This window comes from Crocuta crocuta, unplaced genomic scaffold, assembly GCF_008692635.1.
Source record: "Crocuta crocuta isolate KB4526 unplaced genomic scaffold, BGI_CrCroc_1.0 scaffold273, whole genome shotgun sequence".
Classification (NCBI taxonomy): Eukaryota; Metazoa; Chordata; class Mammalia; order Carnivora; family Hyaenidae; genus Crocuta; species Crocuta crocuta.
Window position 1 is genome coordinate 3,507,756 of NW_027529425.1, and position 20,221 is coordinate 3,527,976.

The 20,221-nt window shown below is 46.9% G+C and overlaps 1 protein-coding gene across 7 annotated transcripts in view; it reads left to right on the forward strand.

Annotated features, from left to right (window-relative positions):
* The window catches only part of RNF216 (ring finger protein 216), a 138,593-nt gene that overhangs the window by 47,656 nt on the left and 70,716 nt on the right, over window positions 1-20,221 (forward strand). For 6 of the 7 annotated variants that reach the window (XM_077758751.1, XM_077758752.1, XM_077758753.1 and 3 more), the window contains exons 9-12: window positions 824-874; window positions 1,791-1,928; window positions 3,349-3,497; window positions 4,009-4,087. In XM_077758751.1, the coding sequence (XP_077614877.1) occupies window positions 824-874; window positions 1,791-1,928; window positions 3,349-3,497; window positions 4,009-4,087 (417 nt within the window). Of the gene's footprint in view, window positions 1-823; window positions 875-1,790; window positions 1,929-3,348; window positions 3,498-4,008; window positions 4,088-13,774; window positions 13,933-20,221 lie in introns of those variants that run through there. The other variant, XM_077758757.1, reaches the window with a different exon arrangement.

Here is a 20,221-nt window from a genome sequence, read left to right on the forward strand (position 1 = left end):
TCACAAAAAAAAAAAAACAAAAAAAAAAAAAAAAAAAAAAAAAAAAAAAATTAAGAAATAAAACATTAAAAAAATTTTTTAAAGAAATTTAGAGGAGGTTATTTTCTATGGTTTTTGCTTTCTTACCTGAACGGTGGCACACTTTTCTGCCCTCTTGCCTTTAAACCCAACAGTGTATACTGCTCACCACTCACAAGCCAGAGACTCTTCTTTCCTTTTTAAAACCACCTGCTGTGCAGTTTTCTGCATTACCGCTGTTTGATTTGGCGGTTCCCCTTGATGGACACTCAAGGTGTTGCTGTGGGAAATCCCTCATGTATACCTCATTTCCCGTTTTTGCCCCAGAGCATCCTGGGGATACATTCCTGGCAGTGCAACTGATGCTCACAGAGGGTAAATGTTCACATAACTGTCCTTTGGTGCCAGGTGTCACCCATAGTGGTTGTGTGCACAGAGTGCCTGTGCCGCTCCAGCCATGCCAACAAAACACCGGGTCAGACTAGGTCGTGGCCCGTTCACGCTAGTTTGCCTGCGCTAGTCTTTGCTGTTCACAAGTGTTTTGTGTACCCATGTCTTCCCTTCTTCCTTCCACATTTTGAGTCACATATAAGAAAGATTCCCCCAGATTTTCTTATTTCCTGGGTTTCTTTTTAATATTTAGCTTTCTGGTGCAATTTAAATTTACTCTGAGGTGACTTTTTAAACTACTGAACTGTGTAACTGAAGAGATGATTTTTTTGTAATTGAAAAGTATGAAAGTAAATGCTAGGGGGTTGTGGCATCTTCACTAAATTACATCGGCATATATTATTTTTGTTCCCAGCATGAAGACTTCCTGCTTGCCCTGCAGATGAATGAAGAACAGTATCAAAAGGTAGTTAAAAATCTCACAAATTCGTTTATTCTGGGTATTTACGTGATGTTTCTTTATGGTGTTTCCCAATGGCAAACTGGTTCTATATGATCTACTGTTGATCTACTGACTTTGGTGGTTCAGCCGACTTGCAGTCAGGGACCTGAACCATGGTCAACACTCTTGATCCCAGGCTGGGTCAGAATTGAAGCAAAGAGAACGCAGAATCGTTTGCCTTGAAAGACATTGCCTGGAATCCGTTAGATAGACTTTTAGAGGAAAATACAGAATTCCGGTGCCAAAGGGCTAGAAGGAAACACTGTGTCTAACCTGAGGACCAGGTCACTTGTACGCTCTCTGCTGTCCTCAAGTAGCGGCCTTTTCTAGCACGGAGGGAATGGACCGGTGGCTGCCTCTGTCTCCACCATTATTGAGAGGAACGAGTTAACGGTCCTCACGGCACCAGAGGTTGCTGCGCTAGCTGGTTCCAGGGGTCCCTGCAGATACAGCGTGGACTCAGATACAGCCCCTCACACTCCTGCCTTCTGACAAGAGAGCAAAATGCAACTTTGGAAGCTTTTTGCGATAACATCCTTCATGCCACTTGTCCCTGACTCGTGTGATCATGTCATCGTCTGAGCCTAGGTATTCTCCCTCTGCTGGCAGCGTGGACTTCCTGATACGGTAACTTTGTACAGAGGCTGCTTCCAAAGAATAAAAATTCATGAAAATTCTCCCAGGCTCAGGTATAGGTGATTAGTATTTGTATTAGCATCTCAGGCCAGATTTATGGAGCAAAGAACAGCTCGTCATTGTTTGATGGCATCTGAAGGTTACTTTTTACCTCAGAACATGTTCAGGGCTGGGGGACCGTGGCCCACAGCTGCCCCTCCACTCCCGCGCAGGGCGTCTCACACATGTCTCTGACGGCCCGCAGGACGGCCAGCTGATCGAATGCCGCTGCTGCTACGGGGAGTTTCCATTTGAGGAGCTGACGCAGTGTGCGGACGCACACTTGTTCTGCAAAGAGTGTCTCATCAGATACGCCCAAGAGGCTGTCTTTGGATCTGGGAAGGTGAGAACATGTGACAGGTCCATGCATGCAAGGTGTTCGGGGAGTGTGCGACACCCTTCAAACTGGTGTAAATGCCTCGTGGAGTGACCGTTTGGGGTGGGGGGAACCATGGAGACACACTAGCATGTGTAGGGCGCCTCCCTGCTTGCAGTGACTGGGTCATGAGCACGGCAAGTTTCCTCTCGGGGAGTGGCCTCGCTCTGCCCTCTCTGCGCCAGGAGCACCTCCCTCACCCATCTTCATGTTAATAACACAAAGCCTGAACTCAGAGGTCCTTGCAGCTATTTGAATATATAAGAGTGCATTGTCGGGGTTGTTTGTTTGTTTGTTTGTTTTTAAATAAAATTTTTAACGAATTTTATAGTTGCATTAAAATGATTGTTGGGCGCCTGGCTGGTTCTGTCTGAAGAACATGTGACTCTAGATCTTGGGCTTGTGAGTTTGGGCTCCACTTTAGGTGTAGAGGTTATTTAAATAAGTAAACTTAAAAAAAAAAAAAAAGAACCTTGAAGTCTTTAGAAAATAAATGAATTACTATACAAGATCATATTTCTCTGCCCAAAGTTGGCGTCTCTTGACACTAGCATAACATGGTGTGGAAAGGAGTTTCGTTGTCTTAACAAACACCTGAAAACCAAAATTGCTTTTCGTGAATGCCCAACCAATAATCAAACCACTAGCCTCGGTTATTCTAAAGTCACTTAAAATTTAGTCAAGAACAGAGTAACGGGAGCAGAGCGGTGTGGCAGGCAGAATGATGGCCTCCCCAGAGACATCCACATCCTCCTCCCAGAGCCTCTGGACTGTCACCTACGTGGCATAGGGGAACTAAGGTTGCTAGTTAGGTGGCTTTGAAATGGAGAGATTATCCTGCATTATCCAGGCAGGCAATGTCATCACAGGGGTCCTTAAAAATGGATGCGAGAGCAGAAGAGGAGGTGATGTGATGTGGGAAGGACTCAGTGAGCTGCTGGGGGCATTGGAGACAACACCCAGGGCCCCCTGGTGCAGCCGTCCCGGAGGCCATTGTCCTTTCTCTTGTAAGAGTTTTAATCTGTGTCCCTTGTACCACTCACCTCCGCCTCCCATGGCGTCTCGACCTCCAACCTTTTCTGAGCCTGTGGAGGGAAGCAGTTCAACTCCCACAAATCCCTCCTTTTCAGACACTGCTCTGTGTCCTTCCTCATCACTCTCTATATCACTGTGGTTTGGACCGTGACAGGCCCCCTGGTGCCACCAGAGATGGACTTCGTGGGGTTTATTCATGCTTTCCTTATTTTTGAGTGTGATCTCGTTCTTAACCACTTTTACTTGCTTCCCATTGCAGGATGCATTGAACCACTGAGACCTTTGTTTTTCTAAAAACTTGGTTGAGTTTTCTTTTCTTTTTCTTCTTTGCCTCCTGACCCTGCAATTCTAGTCAGAGCTCAGCTGCATGGAGGGCAGTTGTACGTGTTCATTCCCAGCCAGTGAACTGGAGAAGGTGCTTCCCCAGACCATCCTATATAAATACTACGAGCGGAAAGCGGAAGAAGAAGTGGCTGCCGCATATGCCGATGAGCTTGTCAGGTGAGTCCTCTGAGACGGAGCTTGTCATCTGTCAGCTCATTCCCCATTAGGAAGACTGCCTAACCACTGTCATCAGATGATGAAACTTCTGTAACAAGGCTGGATCTTCCATGTCTTCTGGCATTTTCTCCAGAGCGGTAACAGAATAATTTTACTAATGGAAAATCTGCATTTCACGTTTTTAATCACATTCCTTGGCACCTCTAATCACTAGGTTTATAAGCACCATCATTACACATTGGGTTGGGGGGCCTGGGGAAGAGATGACATGTGTGAGGCATTCTCCCAGAGGTAGAACGCGTGCGTTTACGGAGTGGTTTACACTGAGGCAGGACTCAAAGTGGCACCCACATTTCCTGGTAAGAGCCAGCACGGTGGAGAACCTCAGTCCATGTTTTCATTAAAAGTCAGGAGATACGGCTGTCCAGCTGAAAACCGCATGCTGATGGGACCGGAGCCATGTCAGGCTTTCATATTCTGAGCCGTATTCCCTCTGCTGTTTTGACTGCAGGTGCCCCTCCTGTAGCTTTCCTGCCCTGTTGGACAGTGACGTGAAGAGGTTCAGCTGTCCCAATCCTCGCTGCCGAAAGGTAGGGGGGCACATGGTTTTCCGTATTCATATATGAATTATGGTGTTGTGGATGATGCTCACAGCCCAGATAGCTGCTGGTTGTCTGCATACTGACCCGTGAGAAGGATTTGTGTGCTCTGCTTTTCATGAAAGCAAATGAAGGTCAGTACTTGTGAATCATGGTTGACTTGGTTACAGGTGTGGAACTCCAGTCACAAACCTCTGGATCTCTGTTTTATGCCTTCTTCCTATATTATCGTCACATGTGAAGGATATCTTGTTTTTTCCACTGGGCCAGCATTTTTCTCGATTGCTCTTTTCACTAACCTGCTGTGCTCATATACTTCCCCTGTGTGCACGCGCACACACACATTCATTCCCTCTCTCTCTCTCTCTTCCTGTGGTTTTCGAAGTCCAAGTGATATTTCTTTAAAGGCCTGGGCATCATGGCAGCATCTCTACCACATCTGGTATTATTCACTAACTTCTCATAAGATCTGATTGTGTCGGTGAGCCCAAAGCCATCTAGTCACCTTGCGGTTGAAATTGTTTGTTTTAAACTATACTTCTCTGTGAACTGAGTGTTTTAAAATGTGTCAGCTATTTACAAACCACTTAGAATTTTTAATAAATATGGGCATCAAGCTAGAGAAGTATTTTTAAGCCATTTTTCTAAAATAACACAATCAGAGGGACACCTGGGCGTCTCAGTCAGATAAGTGTCCATCTCTTGACCTCAGCTCAGGTCTTGATCTCAGGATCATGAGTTCAAACCCTGCACTAGGCTTCGCGCTGGGCATGGAGTCAACTTTAAAGAGAAGAGTATGACAAAAGTTAAACATTATAACATTTCTGCCTTATGGGGGAGGAAAGAAATGAAAGTAGTTATTGGAAAAGGAAGAAGAAACTAAACTAGTGGACTAAACGTTATTTCCTTTGTTTTCAGCATCCACGTTTCTGTGTAATTCTAAATATGTTCTTAGAACCAGTGCGTCCGTGTAATAATTTATCCCCACTGCAGGCTGTTACTATAACAGTCTTCCCAACAGTCTCTGGCTTTTGGAACTAAGTGTAGTACCTACCTGCCCTGTGTGCTTCCTGTGCGCCCAGCACTGTAATGCCTGTGGAGGCCCAAGGAGCCAAGGGAAGGAAAGGTAGGGGCATGGGGGACCTGAAGAAGTTGGAATATTCTAGGTCTGAGAGGAACAGTAGCATACTAAAGGCTTACAGACTGGGCGGGGTTGGGCCAATAGAGGAAGGGGGACAAGAGGACTGAGGTAGCCGGGAGCCTCTCTGGCGGTTGTGCAGCTGAAAGATGCACATCACTGCCACTGACTGAGGAGTCTTCGTGAATTGCTAAGATGGAGCTGGAACCACATTTCCTGATAGCATTCCAGATGAGACCTTGCCAATAAAAGCATTCGTACACAGTTTGGAAGGCCGAAGTTGCAGCCATAATCTCCAAACTCCGTTCTGCTCATGTGCCCGGCAGTGTCCTCTGAGTGTCCTGAGAACCTCCAGCCTGAGATGTCAGTGAAAGTCTTCCAGTGGCTTTTAAGCTCTGAAGCAGAGGGGCGCCTGGGTGAATCAGTCAGTTAAGCATCCGGCTCACAATCTCAGCTCAGATCTTGATCTCAGGTTTGTGAGTTCAAGCCCCTCGTTGGACTCCACACTAGGCATGAAGCCTACTTTAAAAAAAAAAAAGTTTTTTTCTGATGCAGAAACATCATGTATTTCACTTCCTCTCTGTGGAAGGGATATATGCGTCCTGTTGAACTTGGAGGTGGTCATGTAGCTTCTTTTGGTCAATGAAATGTCAGTCTGAAATCAGTCACTTTTGCAGGAAAAGTGGTAAAAACATGATTTGGGGTAACGTCAACAAGATGGCACAGTCTGCAGCGCCAGACCCTCCATGCCCCCTTACAGAAACATTGATCGACAGTACACAGACCAGTTCCCTTTGTTTAAAAAAAATTTTTTAATGTTTATTTATTATTGAGACAGAGGGAAACAGCATGAGTGGGGGAGAGGCAGAGAGAGAGGGAGACACAGAATCTGAAGCAGGCTCCAGGCTCTGAGCTGACCACTTCCCTTTGGGAGAAATTTAGAAACCAGTTAAGAGGCTTCCTCATGCCAGTCAGTGCAAAGCCAGCTGCATTGAATGAAGCCTGTAGGAACATTCATGGAACTTTGTTGCCTGAGCCCTCCCACCTGTACATACAGGAAACCCCTAAACCCTAACTTCCCCCCTGGAAGAAGGAAGGGGAAGACTGGAACATATATCTGGTATTCACACTTCTTGGGCAGCTACCCAAGGGGCTGGCTTCTGTCTTTCCTGAATCTAACCACTGACAGGAAGGGGCACCAGGTTGGAGGTGGCTGAGAACAAAGGCAGCTTGGCCTCTCCCTCAGGGAAAGGAAGAGTGGAGCATGCACCCAGTGTTCTAGCTTCTTGGGGAAGGAGGTTCCCTTTGTGATACATTGTGATATATTCATGAATATACTATCATAAAGTAAAACCACTATCTATGTGAGAGCGTGAATGACTTGCCTGTGCAATTTTGAGTGAAAGAAGCTAGACTTATGGAATACATACACATGATGTACATAAGATTTAAGGGACTGTTTCTCTCTTGCCCAGCTCAGCATTGATGAGGCCCACTATACTCTAGATTCCTGGGGGCTGCTGAGAACAAGGAGCCAGACAGTTTATACCAGCTCCAGAGAACCTGCAGTACTACAGTCAGACACCAGAGGGAGAAAGAAATTGCAGGCAAAACTGGCAAAACTCTCTAATTGGGAATTCACACTTAATTCCAGACCTATCCACACTTAATTCCAGGGCTGTCCATAGGCTCCCAGAGTCTATAGCTAGGCTGATTGGTAAAGGTCTTTCCCTGTACAAAGCCAGTGTGTGGAGACTGGGAGAGGAGACAGTTGCTTTAAATGTCTGGATCCTACCACAAAGTAACAAGGCACAAGAAAAACATGGTCCAACCAAAGGAACAAAGTAGATCTCCAGAAAGGATCCTATAGAAAGGGAGGTATGTGAATTACCTGTCAAAGAATTCAAAATAATCATAAAGCTGTGAAACAAGCTCAGGAAAATGATACGTGAACAAAATGAGAGTATCAACAAAGAGAAAATACAGAGAAGAGTCCCAACAAAATTTGGAGCTGAAGAATACAGTAACTGTCAGACAATTTCATTCAAGGGATTCAGCATCCAGTTTGACTAAGCGGAAGAAAGAACCAGTAAACTCAAAGATAGGTCATTTGCAATTACCTAGTCAGAAGAGCAAAAAGAAAAAAACAAATGAAGAACAAGGAAAGCTTAAGAGACAAATGCGAGGGACACCATCAAGGGAAACAGTTTATATCCTATAAGAGTTTCAGAAGAAGAAGAAAGAAAAAGAAAGTTTATTTGAAAAAATAATGGCCCCGTGCTCCTGGATGGCTCAGTTGGTTAAGTGTCCAACTTCAGCTCAGGTCATGATCTCACAGTTTGTGAGTTTAAGCCCCACATCAGGCTCTGTGCTGACAGCTCAGAGCCTGGAGCCTGCTTCACATTCTGTGTCTCCCTCTCTCTCCCCTTCCCCTACTCATGCTCTCTCTCTCTCTCTGTCTCTCTCTCTTTCTCTCAAAAATAAACATTAAAAAATTTTTAAACATGAACAAAAAACTTGAATACACAGTTTTTTCCAAAGAAGACATACAGATGGCCAACAGGTATTTGAAAAGATGCTCAACATAACTAATCATCAGGGAAATGCAAATCAAAACCCCAGTGAGATCACTTCACATCTACTAGGATGGTCACTTTCACAAAAAGGAAAAAGAAAATAACAAGTGTTGACAAAGATGTGTTTCTTTTTTAAGAAATTAAAACCATTGTGCATTGTTGATGGGCATGTAAAATGGTACATCCCTATCGAAAACAGCATGAAATGTCCTCCAAAAATTTAAAAATAGGGGCGCCCAACTGGTTCGGTTGATGGAACATCTGACTTTTGATCATGGAGTAGTGAGTTTGAGCCTCATGTGTGGAGATTACTTAATAAAGTCTTTAAAAAATTAAACTACCATACAATCTAGGAATCCTGCTTCTGAGTATTTGTCCGAAAGAATTGGAAACAGGATCTTGAAAAGATATTTGTACTCATGTTCATTGCATTATTGTTCACAGTAGCCAAGATAGGGAAACAACCTAAATGTCCATCCATGGATGAATGACTAAAGGAAGTCTGTATCCATACAATGGAACATTATTCAGGATTTAAAAAAAAAAAAGTAGTAGTAGTAGTCCTGGGGTGTCTGGATGGGTGGGTTGAGCGTCCAACTCTTGATTTTGGCTCAGGTCATGACCTCACAGTTGTGAGATCAAGCCCTGCAGGGGCTCTGCATCAGGCTCCATGCTGAGTGTAGAGCCTTCTTAGTATTCTCTCCCTCCCTCCCTCCGCTCCTCAAGTGTGCATGCGCTTGCTTGCACGCGCTCTCTCTCAAAGAAAAGAAAAGAAAGACATCCTGTCATGCTGCAACATGGATGAACCTTGAAAATATTATACTAATGAGATAAGCCCATCACAAAAGGACAATACTGGAGGTATGTAGTCACTTGCAGAAGCAGAAAGTAGAACGGTGGCTGCCAGAGGCTGGGGAGGGGGATAGGAAGCTGCCATGCAGTGGGTATAAAATTTCGGTCACGCAATATGCAAATATTCTGGAGATCTGCTGTACAACCGTGCATATGTAGTTATTGATACTGTAAGATTTGTTAATAGGATAGATTTCATGAGGCTTTTTTAAACACAGGAGAGAGAGATCTAATGGTTTGTTGTCTCTTTTCCATCTGCCAAGATGGACATGTAGAAATAAGTCTCTGTTTGAGCTACTGGAGTTTGAGTTTGTTCCGCCAACATAACCTAGCACGTCCTGACCAATACACATCATGAGAACCAAGATGGACTATGGGTATGGAGAAAAGGAGGAGATTTGACAGATAATGGGGAGATTGGATTAGAAGGAGATACTCTGACTGTGGGGGTGGGAAGAACTCCAGATGACTCACTTCTCTGGTTTGGGCCCCTAAGTGGGTGAAGATGCTATTCACACACAATTGAAAATAGAATAGAAAAAGATTCCAGGAGAGAAGAAGGCCAATTCTGTTTTGGGCATGCAGAGTTTTGAGGATAGGGGGATTCAGTATGTGTATGTTTTGCTAATGCCTGGCATATGATAAATGCTCAGTAATTAACTTGGAAAGTGCTAGAGTCAGAAACACCAGGTGAGATCTAGATTAGAGGAAAATTTTGGTAGTCGGGTAAGAAGCATTGAAAGGAGGAAGCCCCAGGGACAGAGAACGCGGCTGGGAACACAGCAGGCCTGTGGTGGGGCATTCAGGAAATAGGTGACAGGAGTTAGGAAATGTTGATAGCATTTTGATTTAGAATCTTATCTCTTCAAATTCATAGATGAGTTTGGGGAAATTATTATCTTTAAAGTGTTGAGTCCTACCAACATCAGAGTATGTGTTTCCATTTATTCAGGTCTTTTCATGTCTGTTAGTAATGTTTGCCAGTAAAAAGAGTGCATCGTAAGGCAGCCGTTATCAATTACAGTGCACTTCAACAGAACTTGACCCGCCCGGCAGATGATAGCATGCGCCTTCTGCCACTGGAGTGAGGTCTGCAGAGGTTGGCCCATAAAGTCTCTTGGGCACCTGCTGCAGGGAGAGCTTACCATTAGGACCAAGCTGGTCCGTCCTTATCAAGCGCTATGGAGAGTCACCACTAGGTGGCATGGATACTCCACAAGGAAGGGTTTTCTATGGAGAATTTCAAAAATATGTCAGTCAGCAAGACACTGTCTCCTAAGCAGAATTGACAGAATTCTTTTGGGCTTAGTACCAAAGCAAACCACTGTGCGCATTCAAAGTGCAACCTCAAAGATGTCAGTGTTTTTAGAACATATGTTTTGACCTTTTCACTTACACAGATTCTCCTTATGATGTCTTTTCTTTTCAGCTAGATGGCTAAACCAACCGTTAATCCTTGAGGGTTGCTAGTGTTTTAAGAAATGAGCCACAAACTGAGTTTGGCCCACATGAGACTAAGGGCATGTGCTTCCTCATTGCAGCATCTTTGCCAGTAATCTCAACTCCAGTTAGATTTCCAGGAACTTGTCACTCTGAGATGAGGCCTTTATATTAATGCCTTATCTAGACAAGGGCTCGAATGCCTGGACTCATTCCTCCAAAGTCCCTGAAGAGAATAAGATCCTGTATCTTTGATGAAATGGAGAGTCTTTGTCTCATTGATGTGATGGAATGCTTTTGTCCAGGCCCTCAGCGCTCTGTGTGTTTTCAGATAAAGGATTCATCAGTTTGTTTTCAGCATGCTGCTTCTAGGAATGAATTGGATGTTTGGTGTGGGACTGCAGAGTGTTAGATAAAAGGAGATTTCAAAGTGATGCTTCTGGAATATTTATTCTTAGGGTCAGAGTTTCCCTGTTGAGTCTTTCTCTACCTTCCCAGAACCGTAGCTTTGCTCCATAAATTCAGAGGTTTGTATGTAGAGCTTTCCAGAATGGTAGCCAGGGCCACAAGGTGGAGGTTTAAGAATATTCAGGAAGTAAGTGATCAGGAAGTGAGAGACCCATCAGGCCGTGAGACTTTAGTCCACAGACCTATGAAAGAAACAGTTGGTCTGGTGTCCCTTAGTGAGGCCAAGAGGGTGAGTGTGGCTGTGCAAATACTCGTTTCTTCCCAGTGTCACATGTATTTGTTTCCCTGTCTCTTTCTTGCTTTCTTTTCCTATGTCTCTCATCTCTCTTACCTACGCATCTTTTTCTACGCTTTCCAGGCCCCACCCTCTGTAGCTTTCAGTGTTATTGATTGACTCTGTAGCAATGAAATACAACCAAAATTCACATCTGCAGTGAGCCAGTTTTTTGCTAAAAAAACAGGCAGGCATCTGCAGCCGCCTACAGTAGCTGAATGGTTGCGTGAAGAGCATGTAAATGAGCCTGGCCCAGCTGCCAGTGCCAGGGCGGCTCCAGCTGTGACAGTGGACGGTTGGCACTTATTAGCAGCACTATCATTTGAGCTCCAGCCAGTCAGCTGACTCCTGTGCTGAGCACAGGCATTTATGTTTATCTAGATGTGAATGAAGCTCGATCCTCTTGTTCCCACTACCAGGGAGGGTCTTTATTGAGGAAGTTATGTTGACAGGAACCAAATGTTTGGGTAACAAAAGGATTTTTTAGGTTCCAGAATGAGGGCTCATTCACTGGTGTGGAAGTCCATGCTGCATGATGCAAGTCCACAAAGGGAGCGGGGTGCTGTGGGAATACTCTCGGGGGGGGGGGGGCTTGCCCCGCATACAAGGTGAGTCACTTCCTTCCAAGGGTTCCTGCTGAATAGCTTAAGACCTCGGGCTGCAGTGGGGTGCAGGCGCACTGGGGAGGTGCCTCACAGGGCTCCCCGAGTTCCCCACAGTCACTGTACCGAGTGACCACTGAGGTGTGGAATCGGGTGACGCTATCACCCAGTGGTGAGAACCCAGAGGGAGGCCCCCCACCTCAGACACGATCCCAGAGTGGATCCCAGGCAGCGTCCCTGTCAGCCGCCCTCTCATCAAGCACAGAGCAGAGCTGGCATCATCATGGCAGTGAGATTTTAGGATTTAATTCTGTGTTGAACTTAATATTTTTGTCATTTTCTACTTATTAAAGTTCCTCATAGCAAACAGCATAGTGAATCTGTTCATCATAGTCTTCTTGATCCTTGAAAGATTTTGGTTGATAATTACACTTCACTATTTGACCTCTTAACCTAACACTACGATTAGAGAGCTCCGTTCTTTCAGTGGGTGTGCATGTGTGTTTGTGTGTTCCCAAGAATAAAAACAACAAAAGGTAAATATTGCTTACCTCTTTTCCTCTCCTGCCTTCGCAATCAAAGTCCTGTAAGTGCCCTATCTGCTGTCGTTTGCAGCACTTGCTTGAAAGGGAGGTAGATTTCTACCCATGAGGAGGAAAGGTAATATATGTAGACACGTATATTTACATACACGTGGGTTAAACGGAAAGGCCAGTATGAATAAAACAGTTGTTTTTGTTTCCTGTTAGGCATACAGGAGTAATTTTTATTCCTACAGTTTGTCGTTTTTATCCCTTGATAATGAGCACCGAATGGTGAAAACAGCAGCCTCTCCCCTTGCCCTTAGATGAGGCTGGAAGGCCGGTAAGTGGGCACGGGCAGCACTGCCATGGCTGCCCCACCGGAAGGCTGGCACAGCCCTCACACTCCTCCCTTGAAGCCCAGGGCTCGACTGCGGCCCCTTCGCCAGGTAGTGGAGTGCCTTTCAGAGCCCAGGAGGTCTGGAAAGACCCGGCTGTCCATGTCGACTTGGTTATTTCCCTGTTTCCTTGACCCGCAGGAAGTGGGCATTACTGTGTCTTGCTCCCAGAGAACATTCCAGTGCTTCTTTTCTTACCTAGTCAAGCTGCTCTAGATGGTTAAAATGTTGCCATCTTCCAGGAGACCAGTCACAGGGCTTCCTGTTCCCAGTGAAGAGGCTTTGTGTCCCTCCTCTGTCAGCATAGCTTGGAACAAGCACTTTGGCTGGGCTTAATTACTAAGCTCTCTGTTTTGAGAGTTCCTTTGAAGACAGTTAGGTGGGAGGGATTCGTTGATGTGCTCCTCCAGACCCAGCACCGTGCTGTGTGTGGTGAGGCCGCAGATGGACCCCGAGATGCCCGTGGCCATCGCCTGCACTATGGCCCAGGAGACAGTCTGGCGCGGTAGTTAAGACCGGGGATTTTGATGTTAAATCGGCTCATACTTTCGTTCCCACTCTTCTACTTCTTGGCTTTGTGACTTAGGGTAAATACATTCCCTCCCCGAGCCATGGTTCTTTAATCTGTGAAACGAGAACAGCCGAACAGCCGTCCATCCTAAAGCAGGGGCTGAGGAGGGAGCTGCGTGATGTAGGTGAAGCGCTCGCTCCAGAGCCTGGCACTTCTTAGGTTAGGAAAGAGCACCTGCCATGCGAGGAAGGTGGAGACTGGTGCCAGCAGTGAGCCGGTGCAGGTGAGGAGTTCCTAGAAAGGAGGAGCTTCTCCCAGGTTGGTGCAGTAGCTGCCACAACAAGGGTGTGGGATTCCCCTCAAGCAGGTAGGTGTGAAGTCCCATCGGGGACCCAGAGATGACTCCTCACATACTTTAGTTTTTCAAATCACGTACTTATAACATTTTCTTACTCGCATGCCACCGTGGAAAAGGGATAGGTTTTTTTTAAGCTAAATTTTGTCCTGATACATTCTGGAAGAAATGAGTGCTGTCGCTTGATCCCACATTGTTCAAGTTCAGAGAAGGACCAGTGCTACCCTGGAGAGGGCTGTGTCCTAATGAAAGCTGCCTGTGTGTCTGCTCTGCCAGTCTCAGTTGCTTCGTCCACGGCACTGCTGTGTCCCTCCTCTTGAATTTCTCGTGGTGGTGGTGGTGGTGGTGGTGGTGGTTGTATTATCCCTGTTTGAAAAAATTGGCATCTCGGAAAATGATATTCAAAGAAATGAATGTAGGATGGACTTAGAAAAATGATAGTCCATTTTAGCTGGAGAAGTCAGAATTAGTCACAAAGTGAAGATAAAAATCCATGGTTTGTCTCCATGACTCATTGGTTATGTTTTTTGTCTTCCTGGGAAGGTGCTGGTCTTGGAGTGTTGACTGCCCCACGCGCCACCAGTGCAGCGGGCAGGCCTAGAGGTCGGGGCTGCTCACCTTTCACTGACCTTGTAGTGAAAGGTCATCCCTCCTTGTTCTCCTCTGTTGTCGGGTTTCTACTGAGATGTGTTGTCTGTAGTATATAAAGAGACTGAATTTTTAATAGATTGTATGGGCACTTTATTAAAATTGAAACTCTGACCTCTTTCTCATGTTTTTTGTGGCCACCATGAGCCATTGCTACCAGACTCCCCACAGTCTCACCCCGTTCACAAACCATAGAATGGTAAGCCTTCAGTGCCTCTCTGTCTGGAAACCACACATCATTTGTTTAGTGCCTTCATGTGTTTTGTTAAAATAATTTAATGGCTTTTTTGTGTGTGCCTCATCAAAGGAGAGAGGCATTTTGATTCAGTCTTCAGAAATCTCGCGTTTAAAAATCTCTCAAGAATTGATGTCTACAAAATATCTTTTTATGGTCATTTGCGGCCTTTTTGTGTAGTCGCTAGTTGTGTGACCAGGTGTCAGTATTTAAACCTGTTTTTAGTGGTCTCACTGCAGTGTCCTTGAAGGAGTGTGTGCATGCATCACACGTGTTTGCGTGTGTGTGCACGGTGCTATGCGTGTGTGTTCTGGAGCACAGAGCCTTCGTGTCCCCTCTGCGTTCTCGGCACAGAGCGCTGCAGGGCTTCCAGCCTTGCAGGTAGAAGAGAAATGGTTGCTATGGTGACAACACAAGCGTGAAAACATCCCATCTCCCTGTGGGTGTCTGTGTTGGGGAGGAGGCATGTGGGCACAGGAGACGAGAGCAAAAGGGAGGCTTAAAGCCCAGAGCAGAGCTGTCACAGGGTGGGGCTTCCGGTATGCCGCTGGATTCAAGGTCATTTTCCTGTTGCTGTGGAGTGGCTGAGTAATGTAGATGGCGCTTTACTCTTCAGTGTCCTCCCTGACTTTGAGACAAACATACAGAGAATGAAGAGGGCCTCTGTCACCTCTCTAGTTCCCAGAGGCCACATGGCTTTCTCCCAGACCATAATTAGAAATGCGTGTCTGTATCTGTGGGCCAGTTGACTGTTCTGCGTGGGATGAACCACCCAGGCCCAAAACCCATTGCCCTTCGTCCCCACTGTCACAGGCGAAGAAGCCAGCCCTGCCATCCCTTGAGACTGAATGGCACCTTGTGCTCTGCATCTGCACAACGCACCAATAATGTGCCTTGATTAAATGGGCACAGAATGGCCTTGGTGACTAGGATCAGCGCTGAGAAACTAAGTCCAGTCTGCCGCGGTCAGGGGAGGAGCACACCCACAAGCCTCTGTGCCGTTGTGCTGGAAAGCCTGTGCAGGGGCTCAGGGCCCTCTGAGAAGCGGGGTGAGGGCCCTCAGCCCCAGAGTTCAACAGGCAGATGTTGAGCCGCCTGCCAGCAGAGCTCCTCCCAACAGCCTCTTTTAGGGACTTTCTGCTCCTCCTCTGTCCAGTCACAGCTAGCAGGTGACAACATCAGGAGTCAAATCCAAGGCTGCCTTACTCGCCATTGTGTGGTTTCATGTGTGATTTTGGTACAGTGGGCCAGTTTTCACAGTCCTTGTTTGGAGATACCAACTGAAATGCTTACAAGTGAAAGGATTTGTCATCCGGGATTCACCTTAAAATTATACTGGGTGAGAGGTTCGAAGGCTAGATGGGGTACAAAAAGCTGATCGGCCTTGAGTTGACCATTATTAAACCTGAGCGGTGGGCATGTGGGGACCCGTCACTCATGTTTATTGCCTACTCTTTTGTATATTTAAATTTATTCTTAATAAAGTTAATTTTTAAAATACCATGTTTAAAAAATCTGCTTTCACTTGACTTTTCTGTACCTGTGCTCTTACCCACTCTATTCCTTTGAGGGCATCTCACTCTTGGGAACTGGAAAGACCCTTAATCAGATGTCCAATTCTGTGGCCTTGTCACTTTTTTAAGAGATGAGGAAAATTTGTTACATCATAGGAAACTGTCAAAAGCTCTTTGTGGGAAAATGTGAAAGGGCTCATCATCCTGAAAGGAGGGGGGAGCCATGGAGGGGGTCTCTGTACAGGATTCTTCCATAGGAGTGGTAGTGACTTGGTGTTTTCCAGCTTCCCTGAGAAAGAAGACGTGAGCCACCTGGAAGGGTTCCCAGACGGCCCACTAGAGTACACGGTAGCCCGGCAGACTGTTCCGGCAGCCCAGATCCCCGGGCCGAGGCCCTGCTGGACGCCCCGGACAGGCTCCCTTCTCTGGAGTACCTTCCAGCAGGTGGTGCAACTTCAGGGCCAGAAAAGAGACCAGATGACCTTTTGAGTGTCCCTCCAGTCCAAAGTCCCTGGTTTCTAGAATACTGAGGGTTTTAAAACTGGTGTTGGCATTTGGTTTTCAAAGAGAAACAGGCTAAAAAGTTTCTCAGATCAAATCCCTATAGCCTCTAAAAGCACTTTTCAGTTTTATTTTCAGTCAGAAATTCATATGAAAAGTATTTTAAATTTGAAAAGCTCCCTGTACGTGAGAAGCTGATCCAGATTCTAGCCCAAAGAGAGAGATCACAATTTTTTCTTCTCTTGCCTTTGACCCCTGCTTGTCCTTTTCCCTTCCTCTCCCCTCTTTGAGATTTTGCTGCTCAAAACATCTCCTGTTGCCACAGTCCTCTTAGCTCCCAGGCTTGCTTTCCTCCTGTAAAAGCTGCCGCCTCCCTCCCGAGGCCGGTGCCCACTCTGACCTCCGCTTAGCTCTTCCAGCATGGGCCTTCTCTCCAGGCAAGCCCCACGCCCCCAAGCCCTCTTGTCACCGTGGCCCTGTCTGCCCTGCAGCTCTTCTTTCTCTCCTGAGTTCTCTCTGTTTCTTAAACCCTTTGCCTTGCTGTCGTCCTGTGGAGGAAGCTGAGGAAGGTCCTGCCCCTTCTCCTCTCTGACGTTTCTTCCCTCTCCTCTGAACACGTTCCTTAGCTGCTCCCTCAGCCTAGGCTTGTGCCAAGACAGGCTGGTTGGCTTTCATGGGAGTTTGGTCATTCATTCAGCAGATTCTTACTGAGTGCTGCCATGCCTGAAGAAATGGAAGAGAGACAGCTACAACCCTAGCCTGAGGTTGAGGTCGAGGAGGCCAACTCCTCACACAGACAGCTCACTAGTAAGATGGTGACAAGGGCTGCTGGAAGGAGCTGGGATGGGGGGCGGGGAGAGGGCTCAATTTTAATTGAGCACAGTCTGGAAACACTTCATGGAAGAGCTGGATCTCAGCCTGACTGCGTCCTGACGGATTCTGACTGGTGCAGGCAGACCAGTATTCCTGGCCAGGGAGTGATGCAGGCAGAGCCGAACAAGGGTCAGCGGTAGACGGGTGTGCAGAGCAGGAGGGGTGCACACTGGGAGGAGGAGTGGCCCTTAGATCCAAAGGGGTGTGCAGAGCAGAGGCCTGATTCTGGTTGCAGACACCCCAGGGAGCTGCTGCGAGCCTAATGCAGGGATGGTATGATCAGGGTTCTGGTGGGAGCCCGGGCCTTGTAGAGCCATGAAATAGGGTGTGATGGGGGAGAGACTAGGAGGGCTGGAATATCTGGTCACTTCTGGTGACCTAGTGACCCGAGACCTGGGAATGCACGGTGCTCCCGCAGTCCTTGGCTAACAAAGCCTCCAGCCCCAAAGCCCCTTAGTGCGGTGCTTTGGGTGTTTGCTAGCACTCTCTTACCCTTCTTCGCAAGACCCTGGTGGGAGTGGACTGGCCTGAAGAAACTGGTCTTCCGAGGGTGACCAAGGGACCACAGGGAGAGGCAGCAGTGGTCAAGAGCAATGGTAGAGGCAGAGACAGTCCAAGGCTGGCGGTGGACAGATCCTGGGCGCGCATGTCCAGAGGCCAGCTGGCTGTCTCTGGAGCGCACCCCCTGCTGTGTGAACCCCCTACCATTCCATGGCTAGCATGATATTTTAGTCCTTGGGTGCTTTTAAATATGGAGGAAACCATGTAACCATCACAAAGTTCCTTCCCCACCCATTTAAAAAGGCTTATTTTCCAGCTGAAAGTATGTTGGATAAGCTTAATTTCTTTCACTCAGATAAGCTTAATTTCCCTAACTCCGATGTGCATACAGAGAATTGCCTAATTCTCCTTTTGCAACATGTTTTCCCAGCTGCTGGGAGGCCTGCTTTTTTTCTGTGGGCCTCCTGACAGAAATGCAAACAATTTAAGGCCCTGTGGTACCAACTGCTGTTTATTACCCCGGGGACTTGGATATTGGTGTATTTTTCCCAGGAATGTATTTATCTGGAGTTGGAGGCTACGCCCCCATCCCTCCGAGCAGAGCTAGAGACAGGCAGTGGACTGGGTTGGGCTTCCTTCAGCAACAGCTGCAGCCCCCCCCTCCCCCCTTCTGAGCAAGCTCACCTCCCTGCCCGTCTCCAGTCCCATAGCCTCATCCTGCAAGGAAATGAAGCTCGTTCCTTGGATGCGATCTCATTGGAACCGTGTTTTCCCGGGTACCTCTGTTAAGAGCTTCCAGCGGAACACAAAACAGCCTTTTTATACCTTGTTTTGTAAAAACTGCATTTCCACCAAAATAAGGCTTGACACTGCTCATAAATAAACACATCCGCTCGCAGGCCAGGCAAGGGAGGAATGCCTCTGGGAGCAGTTGGGCCGAGGCTGCTTTTCCCCCGCTGAATGCCTGCCATCCACTGTCCATCCCCGGGTGGCTGAGGGGAGAACACTCTCTTCTTTTGCTGCCAGAACCACAACAAATGACAACTTTCCGTTCTGTCATCTCTCTCGGCTCCACTGCTGGGCAAGCAACTCATTTTTCTACCATAAAAGGACAACGAAGCTTGTGTAGAGCTGTGGTGCCTTCTGCACTGCAGAGAGAAAGCAGAAGACAACCTTGGAGAGAGCACACCTCCCACTTAGGCCCGGCTGCGGGGCAGCCGTGGTCCGAGAGCAGGGAGTGGGACGTGTGCCATCTGATGGGCAGCGTGAGGCCAGGACAGGCGTGGGTGTCCTCGGCAGCCCGCGCTGGCCCAGTGGGACACACGGATGTGTGGTTCAGACCCTGTTTGGAGGAGCTGCTCTGGGCCTGCCTAGGCAGCTCTGTAACACTGGCTCTGGGTTCCCGAATTTGTGCTCGCACATGCTGGATCCGGGAGGTGTACCTGGGAGACCTTCGTTGTGCAGGTGCAGGGAAGAGGCTGAGTGTCAGGTTCATGTAGCTTGAGGAAGACCTCCAGCTTCTGTCTTTCAGTTCTACATGGACTCTGCAGATTCCAGGAAAGGTCGAATCTGTATATGTCCTCAGTGGTCCGTTAGTATATACGTTTGCCTCTGTTAATGGTGGACCACAGAGAGTACAGTTCTTAACTGGTGGGTCTTTGTGTGAGTCAGCCAGGGTCTTTGAGGAAGACCTATTTGTAGCGTTGTCACCGGTAAAATCCTGGGCACTTGAGGTGATTGTAAGTAAATGTTCAGAAGTCAGTATAGGAGTATGTAGAAAGCAAATGTTAGCTATTTGGACAACACGAGAGTGTGACTATGCAATTCCTGCCCTGTGCAGCCTGGTGAAGAAACCAGAATGCCAACTCAGCACACGTTAGCAGCAGCACAGAGCACGCTGTTTCAGCGGGAGCCCCACACTCCAGCATGCCACCCACACAGACCTCTGCCCTGGGCCTCCACTGCCTCTAGCTGAAGAGAACACCTTCTCAGAGTGAGCCGAGAACCGTGCCCACATCTTTTTGCCTGACTCCCTGAAGGGTTTTCCTGTAAAGAAGAACTAAGATGTGTCATTTAAAACTTACCTTAACTCTTAACTGCACATCGGATTTCAGAGCAAATGCTGGAACTGAACCAAGCACATTCTTCAGGGAATAAAAACCATGTCCAGGAATCTTGCTGATCTGGAAATTTGGGAGGAAAGCAAGGGTTTTCAAGTTTGAACTTTATTACCCCGATAGTACTGGTGATCAGAATAGATTCTCAGCTCGTTGGCTCAGAATCAAAAATTAACTCAGAAGCCATTCCTGGGAGAGAACATCATCACTGAGTAGAGGTGGCAGCAAGAAGCTCGGTGTGAATGATTCAGTATCACACGTTCCTAGAGCTTGTTGGAAACTGTACGATTAGTTTAAACCTTCCTGTTGCAGCACATAAAGCAATTGGATAGGCGGTGGTAAACTGGAGCGTCTGCACAATGCTTTTTTAGCACGACCTAAAACTCTCTTTTTTTGATAGTGTAAAACTAAATATCTCCTTAATCTGTTGAAGAACTAATTGGTATATTTTTCCCTAGTACTTCTCAAGATTTTCACTCACTGCCCTCTGAGTAAACAGAATAATGCCCCCCAAAATTTGTCTCTGCTGTCTATCTCACACAATCTTTCTCGTAGAAACCCTTGAAGCCTTTTTTTTTTTTTTTTTTTTTTTTTTCGTATT